Raw genomic sequence first — 18,345 nt, 5'->3', positions numbered from 1 at the left:
GGAATGCCTGTCCTAGAAAAAAACATGCAGAAGAAAGAAAAAGATATATGCACTAAAGATGAGACAGTAAGTGACTGCTTTTGGGAAAACAAAAAGAAAAAAAGAGGGGAAAAGGAATGGTTGAAGCTCAATGACTTAACAGCTTTTAATGCTGTAAATTAACATATATGAAAATAGTAATTGTAAACCAAGCTCTTGTTCCAGTGCCGATTTCTTCATTTCAGGGAACACCACTTAACCTGCAGCAATTTATAATCAGCAACTTTGATCTAACGTTAGTACTTCTCGTATCCAAACACACTTCTCCTCCCAAAGTCCCATGAAGTGTTCCAGTAAGCAAAATATTATTACACAACAGCAGATGCATTGCTACACAGTCAGAGATGGCATGTAATCATTTCTTAATAGTACCAAACTATCAAACTATTATATATGATTAATGCTCAAGCTGGTTTAAAAGTTGCCAAATGTGTGTGCCTATAAGTAGTCAACCTCTTGGGCTTTTTTTCTTAACCAGAGTCATAAACTGTACAGTAGCCTTACCCAAAAAGATAGGGCCAAAGCCAGATATCAAAAAGTAGTACTGTCTGGCATACTTATTTCCACTGACCAAAAAATCAGTGACAGCCAGTGCACTGACTAAACATCACTTGAAACTGTAGAACTGCCATTCTTTTATTTCTGAGGATCCAGGGTGAATTAAAGGCTAAATTGGATTTGCATTTCCATTAATAGTGGGTTATCCTATGACACTTTTTATTAGTAGCTAAAATCTTATGCTTCTAGGTCAGGAAACCTAATGTAGCACTGACTTTCCTGTGGATGTCAAAAGGCAGAGCTGGAATTTGAGCTCAGAGGACACCCACTCCTTACCTTCTGTTCAGACCACTTCCTCCATTCCCTTCCTCCCTGCATGCATTAGCAAAGGAGTTTGCAGCTAGCCTTGCTCTGAGCAGCAGGTGGGACTAGGTGACTGACATCTCTTCCAGCCAAAAATCATGCTATAGTCCCATGATTGTGTGGAAATGTCTATTACATCAGGAACTAGTAAAAAATTCTGAACTTTACCTGCTTTAGGAGACAGGATAAAATAAAATTAGAGAAATAAACTCCCTTAAAGTTTATGGTCTACACTAATCACTAATAGACAAGCACAGCTGAATTAGATGACCATTTCTCAAATGGTAGACATGTCTAGCTCCCCAAGGAACCATGCTTAGAGCATCATGGCCTCTTGTAATTTCCCAGTCTTTTATGGATTACTTCCTTGTTTGATTTTCCCACTGTCCCCATAATTCCTCTGGCTTTTACATTACTAATAACACTTCACTTGGTTAGTTCTACATTAAAAAAGAAAGCAGGTATAATTGCATGGATTGCATGAGATTGTTCTCTTCCCAGATACTACTGACTTCTTGCTTAAAACAGAATAAAACCTGGATAAGCAGAAATGTTTATTCAAGCCTTTTAGGGGGGTTCAAGACTGGCCAACAGCAGAGTTTTGGCAGAGTGAAACACAGGTTTATTGAGGATTGTGTGTAATCAGTGCTAATAAACAGGTAGACGTGCAGCTTTTCTATTCCTGCAATCTAATAAACAGTTATACATGAGACAAGCATTAACCCACAGTTTTACTGATCAAAAGCTCAATGCACTTCTTTACTAATTAAATACCTTCTCATACTGCAGTATTTTATTATGCTGTAAGGTATCTGAAGATTTCCTAGAGTACAGATCAGACTATATGCTTGTATCATGCCTGTCTGACTCTTTGTCCTAGGATTTCTAGATTGTTTACCAAGGAATATTCTCCTGTTTTCCACTAATTTCCTGATGTATCCATTTGAAAACCTCATTGGCTAACGGCCAACAAATAGAGCTACTGAGAGGTACCACTGCTTCAGTATCATGTTGTGTCCTAAATTCCAAGCACTTTAAGACCCAATGAAATTCCACCAAAATGCCTTAATTACATTTGCAGTAGTCAGGCATCTCAACTGATAAAACAGCATAAATAGATTTTAAAAGGGTTGCAATATATTAATCACCAACAGAATTAATTAATTTTAAATGAAAGAGAACAGTTTGGGAACAACAAGAATCACTGTTTTTTTTTGTTTTGTTTTTTGGTTTTTTTTTACAATGATCAGGCAGTGCCAAAACTTCCAGTCCCACCACTGCAACAGACCTTACACAGGTACCTACAGTGCATGAAACACTTGGTGCCAGAGGAGCAATTTATAAAGACCAAGGTCATAGTGGAGAAATTTGGAATTGCAGGAGGCCTGGGGGAATCCTTGCAGGAAATCCTTGAGGAAAGAAGGGAAAAGACAACGAACTGGGTAAGCAAATGCAGATGAGAAAAATTATTGTGATGTTGGGTGGTACTCATTTATAAACTCTTTGTGATGTTCTCTATATGATCAGTTCCTTCTTTGTGGGTTAATGCAAACAGGGGTCACATCAGATTCCACCAAAAGGAATTAATATTTCTGACATATTAGGCCAGAATTTTCAAATTATGTCAAAATCTATGTCATTATTATGTTTTCAGATCACTAGTTTGTTGACATGAATTAAGGAATTTATGTACCTTAAGTGCATGCACACAACTGTTAGCTCTACCTGTAGGAAGCACTATATAGACCAAATAGGATGCAATTTCTTCCTTTCCCTTTAATAACAAGATTTAGAGTTTTTATCAAAATGAAAAATGCTTTCTGATAAAGCTATAAAAAGTGCCTTGCATACCCATCTAGCCAAAGCTCTGATCCAGTCAAATTATTCTGAAATTGCATACGTTAGGATAGTAATTACTCCTTTCAAATTAAACTATTATTTGCAATTCATTGTCACAGCATACCAATGTAGTTACCCAGAAGTATTTACTTTGCCGAATAGACACACATGTATACATATATATATATACATATATATATATATATAGACACACACCACACAGACCATGCTGAGACCTCAACCTTTTAAAAAGTCCAGCTTTCTGCTTCCTGAGGCAGGAAAATTAAATAAGCCATAGATAAAATAGATTTTATCATTCCACAAAGTCACAGTTCATCCTGCCTGCATTAAACATATTAGAATATGGCACCTGAAAACTAGGAACATTTATTTTATTGAAGACTTTCCATCCCAGCAAGGAAGAGAGACACTGAATGGTTTCAGAGATATAGTGAAATCCTGCAGGCTTGCTACTGATGTCGGTTAAGTGTGGTTCTCCCTTAACTTTTCAGTTGTGTGACCTGAAAGAAAGCTCCATCACATTGCTGTTAGTCAGCAAGAAAGGCTACAGTACTGGCAGTGCTTTTAATTTAAAAGCAGTGCTTAATTTCTGAGCGACTTGTTGACATAGTCTGAGGGATTCACTAAATGCCACCCAACCTCATTTTGTTATTCTTACATATAACATCATGGTTTTGGTGGCTAAATTAGCAATTGCTTAAATAGTGTTCCTGATAACAAATAGTGTTCCAGGAAACCGCTCTTCATTTCACCACTTACATCATGACAATTATACAGGAAGGATCTATCAGCATTTTCTGAAGTGTCTCAACTGAAACACTGATTATTAAAATTAAATACAATTCTTATTATAAACTAGAAGATTTTTCTTTTGAATCTTAACTTCCTGGGTATACAGCTCTAGCCTGTTCTCCTGAAGACTCCAGAGACTGTGGGGGAAGCATCTGTTCTAACAGCAATTAAATATCTCAGAGGAAAACTTTTTCAACTGATGCATGCCTTCATAGTTATTTCTGCATAATTTCATTGTTGTTTATAGTTCCTATATGCAAAGCATGCCCTCTAAACTCAGAAAGACCTTTGTATAAAAATCTCCATTTTCCAAATAATGATTCTTCAAACTCTGCTCAGATATAAAGAAATACGATTAGCATACATTTCTGTTTTCCATAAAAATGGTTAGAAATTCAATATGTCTGTCTGGGTCAAGCATCACCAATCTACATTTTTGACAGTGGACACAGAGGAAATTCTCCAGGGGCCCTAGCCACATGCCAGTATCTTCACGACTGAACCATTAAGCTTGGGATATTATTTTCCCACTCTGTCTTACTGTAGGACAGTATCTGATGGCTAACAGCAGAGCACCTTGGCATCATTGACAAATAGTTGAAGCCCTCTGAAGAAAGCCATCACTAGTAAAACTCTGTCCATCTTAAATACATCCTTTCACTATTCAAGCATCAGCAGTTAGGATGTTGAACTAAAATATTTTTTATTGTAGAGAAAAGCAAGCAATAAAATACCCAAGCCACCACAATACAGAGCTTGTTTACTTTTTACTGGAACACACTGTAAATTGCCATTGACTGAAAAACAGGATTATGGAATTGTGGCTGATTTCAGCTGAGCTGAGGTCACAAAGCCCAGAAAGAAAATGCTCAGCAGCTCCATTAATCAGAGCCCACGTCTGACACCAGGAACACCGAGCTCTCTTCCCTCATATCCAGACTACCTTTCCATGTGTTCTTCATAGCTTTAAGATTTCATGTTCTCTTCCCTTAGGTGTTTAACTACTGGCTGGATGACATGTACCTCAACAACCGGCTAGCTCTCCCAGTCAATTCCAGCCCAGCAATTATCTTTGCTCATCAGTGTTTCAAGGATGTAAATGACCAGCTGAGGTAATGTACTACAACTTTGCAGCTTTTGGTAAATGAAAGCTATTTTAAATATACTGCTTATGCAAAAAGACAATCATCTTTCATTAAGAACTAAGGGCTGTAACCATTAAATTATTTCCTACTAGGCCTGCTGACTGAGGACAGTATTTCTGGGGTTACTCCTACTGATATTCAGACATGAAAGTGTCATTACTGTTACATTATTGCATGAAAAAAAATTGTAATGGGATTTATAACTTTTAAAGGAATATTTGCAAAGCTTTTTGTTGTATAATTCAAGTGAACCATTTTGTGATGGAAAAAAATAGCAATTTCTGACACATTGTTTAAAGGAAAACAATCTTTAACACGCCATAACTGTGACCTATAGCCACCCTGCAAACTGAAATGGCCATGCTTGTTGCTTTCTGGTGCCCTGAAAGGGCACTAGGAGCACAGGGGATCGAAGAATGAGAAATCATTCCTCCCCAAGAACACTGCTTCCTTTCAGGCTTGTTCTTCCCAGCCCTGAACTGACCTTTCTCCTTTGAGCTATTGTGGGCAATTACAATAATTTAAAATCTGAAAAGGTAAGAAAGTAGCCAAGCACAGAATATACATCTCCAGACACCCTTAAAAAAAGGATTCCATCCTTCAGCCTTTGCCAAAACATATTCTCTTTTTAAAACAGTAAACCAAATCAAATCTACCTTCATATAGCTCAATTTTCCTCTTTGCTTTTAGCACTCTCCAGCTGCTCATTACAGAAAGAATTAACTGCATGTGAATTTATGCTATTATAAAACAGACAGAACCTTGAGGCTGATGTGTGTTATTTTAACATTTTGCATAGACAGCCAGTCTATTTTTTTTTTTAATATAACTATAAATTCTTCCATTAATTACTAAGTAAGTTCACTGTGCACACACCTTTTGAAAAACCTCCACTTTGCATTTTCTAATGCACCTGCTTTAGCAAGAAGATATTTTTCTCAGACCCTCCCATTCAGACACAGTACAGATGGACAGTGTCAAGAAATAGTACACCTGTCTGCAGCTCTGTGGAAGGATATCTGCTTAGGACAGGAAGTACTTTAATAAATGGGACAGCTTATGAGTACTGATATTGAAACTCATGTTAAGGATTCTATTAAATATTCTATTTCTGCTCCCATTCTCTAAATAAATGCTGTCAGGCTTCCTCCTGTGGTAGTCTGTTTAACCATTTGAAGGGACCATCTCTAGGATTCCATATTTCTCTTGACATTAATTAATTTAGGTTTTGGGTGGGGGAAAAAGGGGTCCTTGCCAAGCCAGAAGACTTTCTCTCTTTGTGTTGTGTCATCTATCATTCAGGCTCTCCTCTGTCTCTCAGAAACAGCCCAGTGTTGCCAAATGACAAAAGACTGATATAATCACTTCTATCTGCTACTTGCAGGTTTGCCGCCAATCTCATTTCAGGAGTGCAAGACTATAAAGCTTTACTGGACACGTAAGTAGCTTGGAAGGAGAGCTGCTGCTTGAGTATTCACAGGGCTTCTGATTTAAGGGTGCTTTAATATGCACAAAGTCAGGCTGCATTGCACCTCTCCACCATTTGGGAGGGCTGGGGCTCCAGCATGCTTCAGGGCAAGTGCTTCAGCAATTTCTTATGCATTTTCTGCTTTATTTCTGCAATCTAACAGGTTGGAGAAGGATCCTTTTTGATGTCTGGTAGTCATCATTCCAGCACACGTAGTACTGTGTACATACACAATCTGTCTAACAGAGATACGGAGACCACACCAGGAAGTCTGTGTTCCCCGCACCCAAAGAGCAACAGCACTGCTGTTACACAGACTGCACATCTTCCCTGGCATCAGACATCTGCCAGGGTGAAGCACCCCTCCATGTATTGCACCCTCCAGTTAGAACCTCAGTCCTCCTGTCTCCCTCCCCCCAAAAAAGAAAGAAGGTACCCCACACCAGGAGAAGGAAGCCTCACCACAGATAGGCAGGTTAATTGGCTACTAAACATAAGTAGTTACTTATGCCATTGTTATTTTCTGTATATAAACACAGGGAAAATGAGTTATTCTTTAAGTCATCTATGAGGTAGCTCATAACAGCATTTTACATAGCACTTCTTAACCCCACCTAGTATGTTCCAAGTTTACTGCAGAAATTTCTGCTCACCAAAGAATCAGAAACAGTGGAGAGCCAAGCAGAACAGCAACTGCACCATAGTAGGGAAGGGGTCATTTTCCTTTCTGGAAATAAAAGAACCCTATTTGATATGCTTTAACCAATACTTATTTGGATGAGGAAGGCAAAGTCCGTAATCAAACAATAAAGTCCCTATCATCAATTAGATAAAAGAATTATCAATTATCAATTAAATTATCAATTAAATAAAAGAAAGAGGAAGAGGCTGTTTAATTTTTAACTTCAAAAGTCTGACAACTACTTAGAAACTACAGAAGAGGTATTTATTTACGGACATGTGCTTTTGCCCAAGATATGCCATGTAACTGCATACACCAGTGCTGGCATGCTGTGAAGTATTACTGCATGCTAATATAGTTTGCTGCATTTCTACGAGACAGAATCTGAGACGACATAAAGAAACTATGTTGTTCAAAGGATAATTGAAATTATTATTTTGGCCTTGCTACTCTAAATCCAAAGACTCCTTGTGATCAGATCTGCTTGCCTTAGATCAATAATAATTTAAATCCTCACTACTGTGTCCTCATGTTCTTATTACTGGTTGCTTATCACCCATTCTGTATAATTATGAGGACAGAATAATTGTAACATTTTCAGTTCTTTCTTGCTGTTACAAAGTATACTGCTGGTTTCCCTGGGACTATCCCACATGCAGATGCATAATATTTCAGCCGAAACCCAAACATTTAGTTTTAACTGGACAGATATTCCATTCATTTGCCAGCACTAAATATTTCAAACAAAGCCTACCATTTTTAAATTAGTTAGAAAATCTGAGACAGACATCTCCTAAACCATTACAAGATTTTCTGGTGCCATCATTTAGACTTAATAACCCCTTTCTTAACTGCTGTAATTACAGATTGTCTTACCTAAATCTTCCATGCTATTCCATCCTTTTTGATCAATATTCTCTTTAAAATTTTGTTAAATATAAAGGAATTTCTGCATTATGCAAAATGTGAGAGAAGATGAACACTAATTACCTGGTTTACTGATAAAGGAAAAAAAAAATAAAAATAAAAAGCACCTATACAAGGAAATAAGTGATAACAGAGGATTTGAGAGCCAGGAGCAGAAGTGACTGTCCCTGGTTTAGAACTGCAACAGTTCTAAAGAGACAGTGAAACAAGATTAACTAGTATGAAACATTACTGTGTATCAGCTGTGTGACAGTAACTCTCCTTGTGTGCTTCTTTGCCTTTCCTGGGCAAGCTGAAAGCTTGGTCATCTTTTGCTGAGGGAAAACCTGTGCACCACAAGATACTCTTCCTCCTGTGGTCTCTGCAGCCTCCCTCAAGTGACAGCACCATTATTTCCTGATGCATTGTCAGAGGGATATTTTACAATCCATAATCATAACTGTGATAACTTGGTTTGTTGTGTTTTTTTTTCTGGCCACAAAAGATGCCTTTTAGTAGGTTTTCAGCACTTAGTCCCCCATAGGTCTAAGTAAGGATTAGCACATAAATGAGCCTTTGGAAAACTGGAATGCCCTCAGTGTGGCCCCAAGCCTTCCTGTTCATCAGGCAAGGCCCTCTCTCATGCTCTTTTACCACTCCACACAGTACAGGGCCACTGTGTTTTGTAGCAAATATCAGGAATAGGGTTTTTTTTGTCGTTGTGGGTTTTTTTTAAGTGCTGTCTTTTCCCAGCTGTTCTGCTGACTTCTGTCCTGGCAAGCTTCTGGGGTCCCATCTAGGCAGGCTTCCCATACACATTGCGAAGTTGCTTGTGACCTGCTATTCTTTTAGTTTCTGCTAGATGATAATGCAATTGCTTAATGAGTATGCATGAAGCTGCCAGGAATGATGTATTTAACTTTGGTATGAGAATTCATCTATTTCCCTTATACTGTAATCTCATTTTATTATTCAATTTATGTTATACCTGATCTAATTGTAACAGAACAAAGGACAGATTAGATTTCTTTTCCTTTCTGTCTCTTTCTTCCCTCTCTCCCCTCTTTTCCTCTGGCTTTTTCTCTTTCTCTCTCTCCAGCCATGCTTTACCTGTTGATTTTGCTCGTGGACAGCTGTCCGGTCATCCTCTCTGTATGAAGCAATACTATGGACTCTTTTCTTCCTATCGTCTTCCAGGACATACCAAAGATACCCTCGTGGCCCAGAAAAGCAGCGTAATGCCAGAACCAGAGCACATCATTGTTGCATGTAACAATCAGGTAAATGAGTGTTCTTTCTTTATACCTTTCTATATTTCTTATTTTGCTTAAATTCACTCAAGAGAGCCTAATCTAATCACTGTCCAGAAACACAATTAGCGTGCTATGTATGAGCTCACTTCATACCAAGCATTCGCTGTCAGTATTTTCAAAAGATGCTTCTGCAGCATTTTTGTTCTTAGCCCACATTATGTTCCAAGTACAGTGATGCAGAAAGGAGGAATGTTGCAGAATTCATTTCCTTTCTCATTCAAACAAAAATGTTTATTAAACAGAGATGAAATCACAAAGAAAAAAATAATCTTAGACTGCATTCACTGGAAATGCTTTTCTCTTGACAGTCAACTATTGGCACACAATGCATGGCACACATGCTGCCATCCCATGCAGAGGGTCCTAAGTTATGCCTGAAGAAGTTAGCTTAGGTGCAGGAAGAAATACTGAAGCATCAGAATGAATCTGCCCCAACCAATAAATGCAGTCAAGCAACAGAGTATATTAGCTGGGCAGAGCACCTTATAGCCCAGCTTGACTATTTGTAGTACTGGAGCTGTGTCTGCAGGCCGCTTTGGAATGAGGGGTAGATCCCAGTGGTCCCTTCATCTCAACAAAAAGTTCTCTAGATCTTGTATGTTATTTTTAAACAAATACTACCATGGAAATTATTTACATAAGTTCTGATTTTATCTCTTCAGGGTTTCTTAAACTTATTCAAATAACATGTTTTATTTGAGCCCAATACACAGTGTAAGTCCCTTATAGCAACTGGCATCAATTTTGTGCTCTACTGTCTGCAGGCCTGACTCTCCAAGCAGGACTTCTGCACCTCAACACCTGCCCAGGCAAAAGCAAAATGTTGGACCACTAAGGGTCCAATGCATCTGTGACTGTTCTGACTTCTGTATTTTTTTGCAGTTTTTTGTTTTGGATGTTGTCATTAATTTCCGTCGACTGAGTGAAGGAGATCTTTTCACTCAGTTACGAAAAATAGCCAAAATGGCAGAGAATGAAGAGGAAATGCTGCCTCCAATTGGCCTGCTGACAACAGATGGAAGAACAGAGTGGGCAGAGGCCAGGACAATCCTTATGAAAGGTTAGCAGCAGCAACCCCAGCTTTCTGTTCTTCATCATCTTCCTTCTCTTCATCCTCACCATCATCACCTTTCTTTGCTGGGAGTGAACATTACATCAAATATAGGACTGAATGTGCAACCTCACTGCCAAATTTTTCTACTAGGAGGAAACTCAATAGCTGTAAGGGTTCAGATGCGTGTTACCAGGGAAGCAGCAGATATGGTTTGACCCTTTGGCTATGTGTGCTTGTTACACCATGTAAATAGCTCTCACCTATTCTGTTTTTCATGACATAAATTACATTGCATCAAAGTTTGTGATTTGTCTCTTTCTTCACATCCATTTTGTAACAATAGGAATGATGTATTCTCCTAGCTTTTGACAACTATTAGACATTTTTTTGTCCCATCTAACAAAGGCATCTTCAAGCTAAACACCTATTGAATCTAGCTGTGTACTCTCTCTAGTCAACAGAGAAAAATAGAAAGTACCAGTCCGCATTCATCTGAATCTTCAGTAAGTATCTAAGAAAGGTGACAGCAGTTATTATCTGGGGATAGCTCTCTCTCTCTTCCAACAACAGGCAGCCTTTATCTGTCTTGGAGTCTGAAAGCAAATGCCTGACTTTGAGAAAGCTTAAAATAAGGGTAGGATTAGTCACCTCTATCACTTCACACCTTGTATCTTTTACCCTGAAGCTAAGTGATGCAAAAACTCTTTTTGACACCTTAGATTACTTATGTATTCATGTTTCCCTCCTGAAAAAAAAAAGTCACTCATCTCTTTATCCCAAGTTGAACGATGCTACAGAAAATACTACTGTTTTACCAATGCCCTGCAATATACAAGAGTTGCAGATAGCATAAAAATTTGTCTACCACCCCAAGGATGATCTTCCCCTTTCTTTTCTGACTTTCAGTGCTAATAATATATTTTCATAGACAAACACACAGACACACAGTGTTGGACATTATTACAGCATTATTATGTGGTACATCTTCAGGCTCTCCCCTCATCTTTCCTTTTAAAAAAGGAAAAAAAAAAAAAAAAAAAAGAGATACCTTAATTTAATGAAAACTGAGATAAACACCTATTTATTTATTTTCATGCCATGACTTTGAGTAAAACAGTGAATACCTTGAAACCTGCATCAAGATCATCTTTGTAAACCTATATAACTCTAAAGAAAAAAAGAGAAATCAACAAAAACTAGCAGAACCATCTCTATAGTGTTTTTTGATTGTCTGGCATTTGCCAAAATATTCATTTTAATGAAGAAGCAAACCAACTCACTTAAGCAGCTGAAAAAAACCTGATTCTGCACTAGCAAATATCACAGCACCATGATGTGAGCCTTTTCTAATCAAAGCAGGAATCCTATCTAGACCACTTGTATTAACACAGCTCTTCTATATAATGCATTGCTGTTACACATGGATACACTGTTATTAACGCCCTTTTTTCTTTCCTATCTCTGGTGAAATGTTCATGCAATAATAACTGAGGAAGACAAAAGCCTCTAGTGAAGCAGTTTGAGATGGAAGGGTCACTCCACAGGTCTTCTGTAGGGGCAGGAAAGAGAGGATGCTTCAGGACAAAGATGATGTATGCAGTGCTTTGCAGAGATTATGAAGGAGATACATGGGCCTGCACAGACCTACAAGTAGAGGATAGGTCTTTAGGTGTGAGAATTTCAAAGAAATTGTAATAAACCAAATCATCACTAATTTATTAACACATTCAGTATTTTGAATGCATTCAGGCAGCAGAACTAACTAATTCTCCTAAGTACAGGAAGTGAATTCTTACTCTAAAGGGGCTGCTGTCCAATACTATATCTGAATTTGATTTCAAAACTGTCTTCTCTTATTTTCCTTTTAAAACAAAAGAAACAACTAAAAAACCCAAACAAACAAATAAAACAAACACAACAACAACAAAAAACCCTAACACCCCAACAACAAAACAAACAAACAAAAAGCAAACAAAACAAAAATCCTAACTAACCAAAAGCTAGCTGGACAATTCAATGCAACTGTGTGCATTAGAAAGGAAGGAGGACAAGAAATGTCTTGCAGAACTTTAGGTTTCTTCTCATATTTCTCCATTTCAGCTCTTTCTGGAAATAAGTCATGTTTCATGAGTTCTTGTGCAATTCATTGCCTGCTTTACATTATAATTTTTTCAGTGCTTGATCAGCTCACTGAACAGGTCTCTTTCTGTAAGGGCATCTTTCCTCTACATTTCTGTTTCTAGCAGAGATTAATTTTACTCACTCTAATACCTAGACTCAAGGTACCCTGAAGCTGTATGTCAGAATAAGGGCTTCATATCTGTCAAAGATATGTGGGCAGCAGCCACAATGAAATACATATAAACCTATCAGACCACATAAAACAGAACGCTTAGCAAGCTGTGAGCAGTTTGTAAATCATTCTCCAAGCTGTTTTTCCTTGAAGGTGCCTGTCCACTAATAGCAGCAGCAGATGTATACAGGACAACTTCCATTCACAAGAATCTTTTAAACCTTTGCACTGAGTACCCAATCAATGGAATTAATACAACTATGGTCAGTCCTGGAAGCTTCAGGTATTACAAGAGCTTTACAGCCAAGAGGACAAGGACATGTCATCTTCTTTATAAAGATTCTGAATGTTTAAGACAGTTCATAGGGACAACAGTGTTTCACATGGCACAGATCACTGGCAAAAAGTTTGAACTATCTGCATGCCCCATCAATTACAATCTCCTGGCTCAAGCATGTGTAGGAGCTGGCAGGAATACCAGGTGCCTTTCCTAGGACTGTATTTCTGTGGGTGAGGGAGGACAACATGCTAGGCATTCATGCAGTCTGCATGTCAGGCTGGCCACCCCACCACTTGGACCCATGGCTGCCAATGCACCCTCACAGAAGCTGACTGACAGCAATAGACGTACCTTACCACAACCTGTAAGAAGCCACAGCTCCCTCTCTTCCTTCTCAGCCACTACTATCACTTGCCTCTCCGCTTGGCAACTTTTTTCATTTCTTGCATATTTACGCTCTTTTTTAACTACACAGCATCTGGAGAATAAAGCTTAAGGATAACAAGCATATGGTTTGGGGGCTTTTTCTGGCCCTTCACTAGCCTGTGTTACTCATTTTGCAAAGGTAAACTTTTTCTTACTTTGAAAAATGCTCTTCTTCCAGAGGATCAAGCTACTTTTCATACTTGCAAGCATTAAAAATATGCACATTTTGAAATGGCTCCATATTTCAAAGGCAAATTGGAATGTTTTAATATTACTTTTTTTCCATTATTTTGGCTAATTGAATACAGATTTGTTGAACTTAGTACAGACGTTAAAGTTTTAATCAATCTGAATTCAAATCTGAAACAAAAACTTTGTCACCAGAATGTAGCAAAACTAGCAGATGAAAACTAATCTGTTAATAATGGAAGGAATTTTAAGTTTATATTTGAAAACCCTTTTTTCTTTGATATTGTTAACAAGCATTTAACAGCAATTAATTATATGCTTTTGAATAACACAAGTTCTTATTATAGGTTCCACACTTTTATCCTTTCAATTAAGAACTGTATTAAGTGCTCACAAATATTTCTTACACCTCAAAGTGACCCTCAGAAGGAAACAAAAATTTACCTTCATAATATTTCTCAGTTAAAGAAACTGAGAAAAAAAAGCAATGCATAAATACACCATTAATAGGGAGGAAAGCACTGAGGATGATGTAAAAATAGCATTTCTAGTCCACCTGTACAAGCAAGTCTGACAGAAGAGGGAAAAGAAACAGAGAAAGAGAGCCAGAAAAAGTCCACTATCAGCAGTACACTAGTGATAGGAATAAAACTGAGTGTGCAACCCATGGTTTTGGCAATACCACGTCCAAAAACTAAACCTCATTACCTCATCCACAGATGTTGTCTCATGTAGGCAATAAACCTAGTCCAGGCCTTATTTATCTAAAGTAGAAGAAATTACTAGGGACAGGAGACAGTGAATGGTTTTAATAGAAGAATACTGAAACAAAATGGAACCTGCTGTTCCTTGTCCAGAAAAGGATTTTAATGAGAGAATAGCACAAAACCAGTATAGGCCCTGCTATTTCAGAGAAGAATACTGCAGCAATAGCATGAGCTCTGAAATTTTCTATTTTCCACTTGCCCTCTCTGTAACTGTTACATATAAAATAAGCAAGCATTGCTGGCTTGAAAAGTAAAATAGATCTATTTTGTAATATAATTACTTCAGGAAATGAAAGGCAGAAAAAGAAAGTGGATATGATTGTATCATATGAAAGATACACAGAGATATTGGAAAAGTTAACAGATGAATGAAGGCCTTGGTGTAATGTTTCCTTGCACTGAGACATTCTGCTGTTGAGAGAGCTCTGCAGACACCATCTCATTGCAGAGTCAGGATCAGATCTTCAGTTCCCCAGCCAGTCCTGCACTACAGGTAAGAGGATGTGAACATTTAACTCTTTTATCCCCAGACTCTACTAATCGCGACTCTCTTGACATGATTGAACGGTGCATATGCCTGGTATGTCTGGACAGCCCAAGCGGGGTGGAACTCAATGATACAAACATGGCATTGCAACTGCTACATGGGGGAGGCTACCATAAAAATGGGGCCAATCGTTGGTATGACAAACCTATGCAGGTAAAAACTTTACAATATTATGATATTACTTGCATGTGACTAAGGACTTCAGATGCCTTTGTGATAGGGACCACGCAGAAGCAAATCAGAGAAAGAGGGAAAGGTGGTGTCCACATCAGCCAAAGGCAGGCTTGGCATAAGTAATGCTTTTCCTTGCAAGTCAGGGGAAGCTGAGCCACTGCCTTGCTGGCATAAGGGGGTGGGGAGACTTCTCCAACACATGTATGATTTCATCTTCTTTGAAGTTGCCCTTTCCTCTTGAGGAGGTAGACAGATACAGAGACACACAGGTAGGTAGAAATCTGATTTTTAAAAAGTAATAAAAATGTACACATTTAATTACATTCAATCAAATGAAATAAACACGCTGGTCTAGCATGCCAAAACAAAAAAGAAAAGCACAGTAGCTTTCTCTGTTTTCTCACACATTTTTCTGATCCCTTAGAAATACTACTAATTATAATTGAGCATGTGTTTAAATTAGCAAAATTAGCATAAGCTCTTACTTAACAGACTGTTTACTCATTTAATGACATTTATTTTGAGACTTTCCTGGATGTATTGCTTTCTCCAGCCTTCTTTCCCATCGGATTTTGATTGTCTTATTTGAAAGTTTTTTTCACATTTTGCAACAGACCCAGGGTGAAGCAATGTATTACTCTCCAACTCTCAAGAATATTGATAGATCATGAAAAATTGAAAAAACCCTGATTTACACAATGCTTGTTGCTCTTGCCATATCTAAGAATAGCAACATGAGAAGTGAAACCACTGATTTCACTTGCAGTGACTTACCTCAGTGCAAATACATTTCAGTGGTCGTTCCTGATTAATGCCACTGCAAATGACATTATTAGCAAGGTCCAGTGCTATGTTTTAAAGAACAAACCATTTGTCTTTAGTTAGAATCCTCTGTTATTTGCAGGGCCATTGGTTGAGACGCTTTAAGCGATGAGAATTAATAAGACTTTTTTTTTTTTTTTTACTATCAGAAGGTGGCAGAAAACAAATAAATTTGCATAGTATATGCGACAGCTTTGTCTGTCCAGATGTATTCAGGGCAGAAATAGTTTATAGGTGAAGAAAAATTCTTAGGGAAAAAAGATCCCATTTTCATTCATGCAAATACAGATTACATAGGAAGCCATTCCCACAGCAGGACTTGCTCTTTCTCACCATATTCTTCTTTGACTTTGCAGTGAAGCATCAGAAAATGTTGAGGGACAGATTTTGTATCACACACTCTGTGAAAGTCTCACAGGAACCAAGGAGGCAGAATGTGTCTGTGTGATACAGAAGTGCAGAGTGAGCTGAGTGGGAAAAGTCCAGTGAAAGACACTTCAAAAGAAGTGGGGGGAAAAGTCCAAGGAAAAGGACAGGACACAACATGAGTCAAGCTGCAGCTTTGTCCTAGACATCTGCTTTTGTTTGAGATGCAGAAGTAATGACCTGCATAGGGGTATCACAGAACTACAGTGCAGCAGGTTAAGTGTTACCAGTTACATTGTGCATATGCAATGAGATCAAGGACAAAGACAAGTAAGAAGGAAATAAAGAAAACACCACACACACACACAAAATATAAAGAGGAAGGAGGGCAGTAAAACAAGCTATGAGAAAGCTATCAAATAAGACTGAGCCAGCTCATTCGATACCATGTTTGTAATAAAATGTGATCCTAAAGAACTTCCCACACACAGAAGTTGCATTGCTCCCAGGTGTGGAAGACGAACCCTGGCCTGCCTTCCCCTTGATAGGTTTTCTCTACCACAGAGCAGATGCCAAATCCAATTTCTGGCTTTCAATGGAAATTGCTAAAATTTACATACTCACAGGACTCAGTCCAAAATAACAGCATGAAGGGCATCTGATGCAATCCCATTTACAGGACAAGAAAGTGTCCTGCAGTAAGTCTGTAAGTCACCCATGATCTGTAAGTCAAGAAGTTCCTGATATGAGGAATAAGAAAACCACAAGAGAATGACATCATCTTTTGTTTGGTTGCCATCATGGCTAACTTACCCCAAACCTGACTTATTCCCTATATGTCTTGTACTTGTTCTTTTCGTTGCTCAGTTTGTGGTAGGAAGAGATGGAGTCTGCGGTACCGTGTGTGAACATTCCCCTTTTGATGGCATCGTACTGGTGCAGTGCACTGAACACTTGCTCAAGCACATGTGAGTCCACTTTCACTACAGCTATTGTACCCACTCCAGCCTCTGTCAGTGGCAAATTCCCCCAATGTGCAGGACCATTAAGACCCACACAGCTGTTGGAAACCAGTCATTTACCTGCTAAAAAAGCACTGTTAAACAAATAGATTATTCCCATGAACTTAATGACTTTTCTCTTCCATACTAACAGGAAAGAAAGCTCCAAGAAATTAGTCCGAGCTGATTCAGTGAGCGAGCTTCCTGCTCCACGGAGATTAAGATGGAAATGCTCCCCTGAAATTCAGGCACACTTGGCATCATCAGCAGAAAAACTCCAAAGGTAGAGAAGACGCCTCATTTTTCACACCAATAACTACAAGATAGGAACTACCCATCACAGTGAGTGGAGGCATAGGTTTTCTCCTAGATGACTCTCCCTGCCTTCCCTCCCCCTCCTCATCTTCCCAAATTGGACATACCAAGCATCTCTTGCAGGATGGCACCCTGATGGGCTGGAGCTACTTGACTGCATTCAGGAAATGCATTACCATTGTTTTTCTTATATGTAAATATTAGGAAAGTTAAAGACCACTGGAAAAACAGTTGAGTCCTAGTCACATGGGATACAAACAGTGCCGGTCCTCTCTTTGTGGATGTAGTTTATAGGTTTGACCTGACCAAAGTCAAGGCAATGGGGATACATATATAGGACAGCAGATAACAACTGTTTTGAATAACAATTAAAATTCAGGAATGTAATTTGTTTACATCCATGTTGCTCTTACAAACATTAGTTATGCTGACTGTTTACAGACTGTAAAAGATCTGCATGATCTTTGGGGATGGGGATGAAAATGAGAGACCTTTTTTTGTGTGTAATTATTTAATCTCAACTCTCAGATCTGTAGAATCTCTGCAGAGAGACCACATACATGGCAGTATGAAAACATGCAGGATGCACAGTAATTCCTTTTTGTTTTTAAATAAAAGTAGTAGTCCTGTACGCTGAAACTTGCAAGGAGTTTACAGCCTTTGTCAGGTTTTAAATCCACCCATTTCTTACTCTAGTAAATCTCAGGGAAATTTGCTGAGAACAAAGGTGGCCTTGACTTAGGCTTCAGGAATAGAAACACTAGGCTTAAAAAAAAAACCAAAAAACCTCCCAAAAAAACAAAACAACAAAAAGCCACAAATATGTTACTCAAATGAACAGAATTACCCTAGTGCCACAGTTCACGTTAAGGCTGCAAACAAGCCAGGTCTGGAATAAAAATAACTGTCTAGAAATAAGTTACCAAATGCCAGGACTGTTTGCAGAACAGGAGCCCACTCACCTCTGAGAGGGTACAGGCAGGAAATTATCACTGTTTTTTATTTGCAAATGGAAATGGAACATGAGATTCTTGCATCTCCCCTC

At 38.4% G+C, this 18,345-nt stretch overlaps 1 protein-coding gene across 1 annotated transcript in view; it reads left to right on the top strand.

Moving 5' to 3' along the window:
* The first annotated feature begins 3 nt into the window (after window positions 1-3).
* Window positions 4-18,345, top strand: part of CHAT (choline O-acetyltransferase) — a 28,751-nt gene continuing 10,409 nt past the window's right edge. Inside the window, exons 1-9 of the mRNA XM_010001136.1 lie at window positions 4-66; window positions 2,151-2,342; window positions 4,546-4,664; window positions 6,082-6,135; window positions 8,853-9,033; window positions 9,949-10,126; window positions 14,606-14,775; window positions 16,852-16,952; window positions 17,140-17,268. Coding sequence (XP_009999438.1) covers window positions 4-66; window positions 2,151-2,342; window positions 4,546-4,664; window positions 6,082-6,135; window positions 8,853-9,033; window positions 9,949-10,126; window positions 14,606-14,775; window positions 16,852-16,952; window positions 17,140-17,268 — 1,187 coding nt within the window. The remainder of the gene's footprint in view (window positions 67-2,150; window positions 2,343-4,545; window positions 4,665-6,081; window positions 6,136-8,852; window positions 9,034-9,948; window positions 10,127-14,605; window positions 14,776-16,851; window positions 16,953-17,139; window positions 17,269-18,345) is intronic.

This window comes from Chaetura pelagica, unplaced genomic scaffold (assembly GCF_000747805.2).
Source record: "Chaetura pelagica isolate M959 unplaced genomic scaffold, ChaPel_1.0 scaffold346, whole genome shotgun sequence".
Taxonomy (NCBI): Eukaryota; Metazoa; Chordata; class Aves; order Apodiformes; family Apodidae; genus Chaetura; species Chaetura pelagica.
This window is presented reverse-complemented; position numbering and strand designations above follow the sequence as displayed.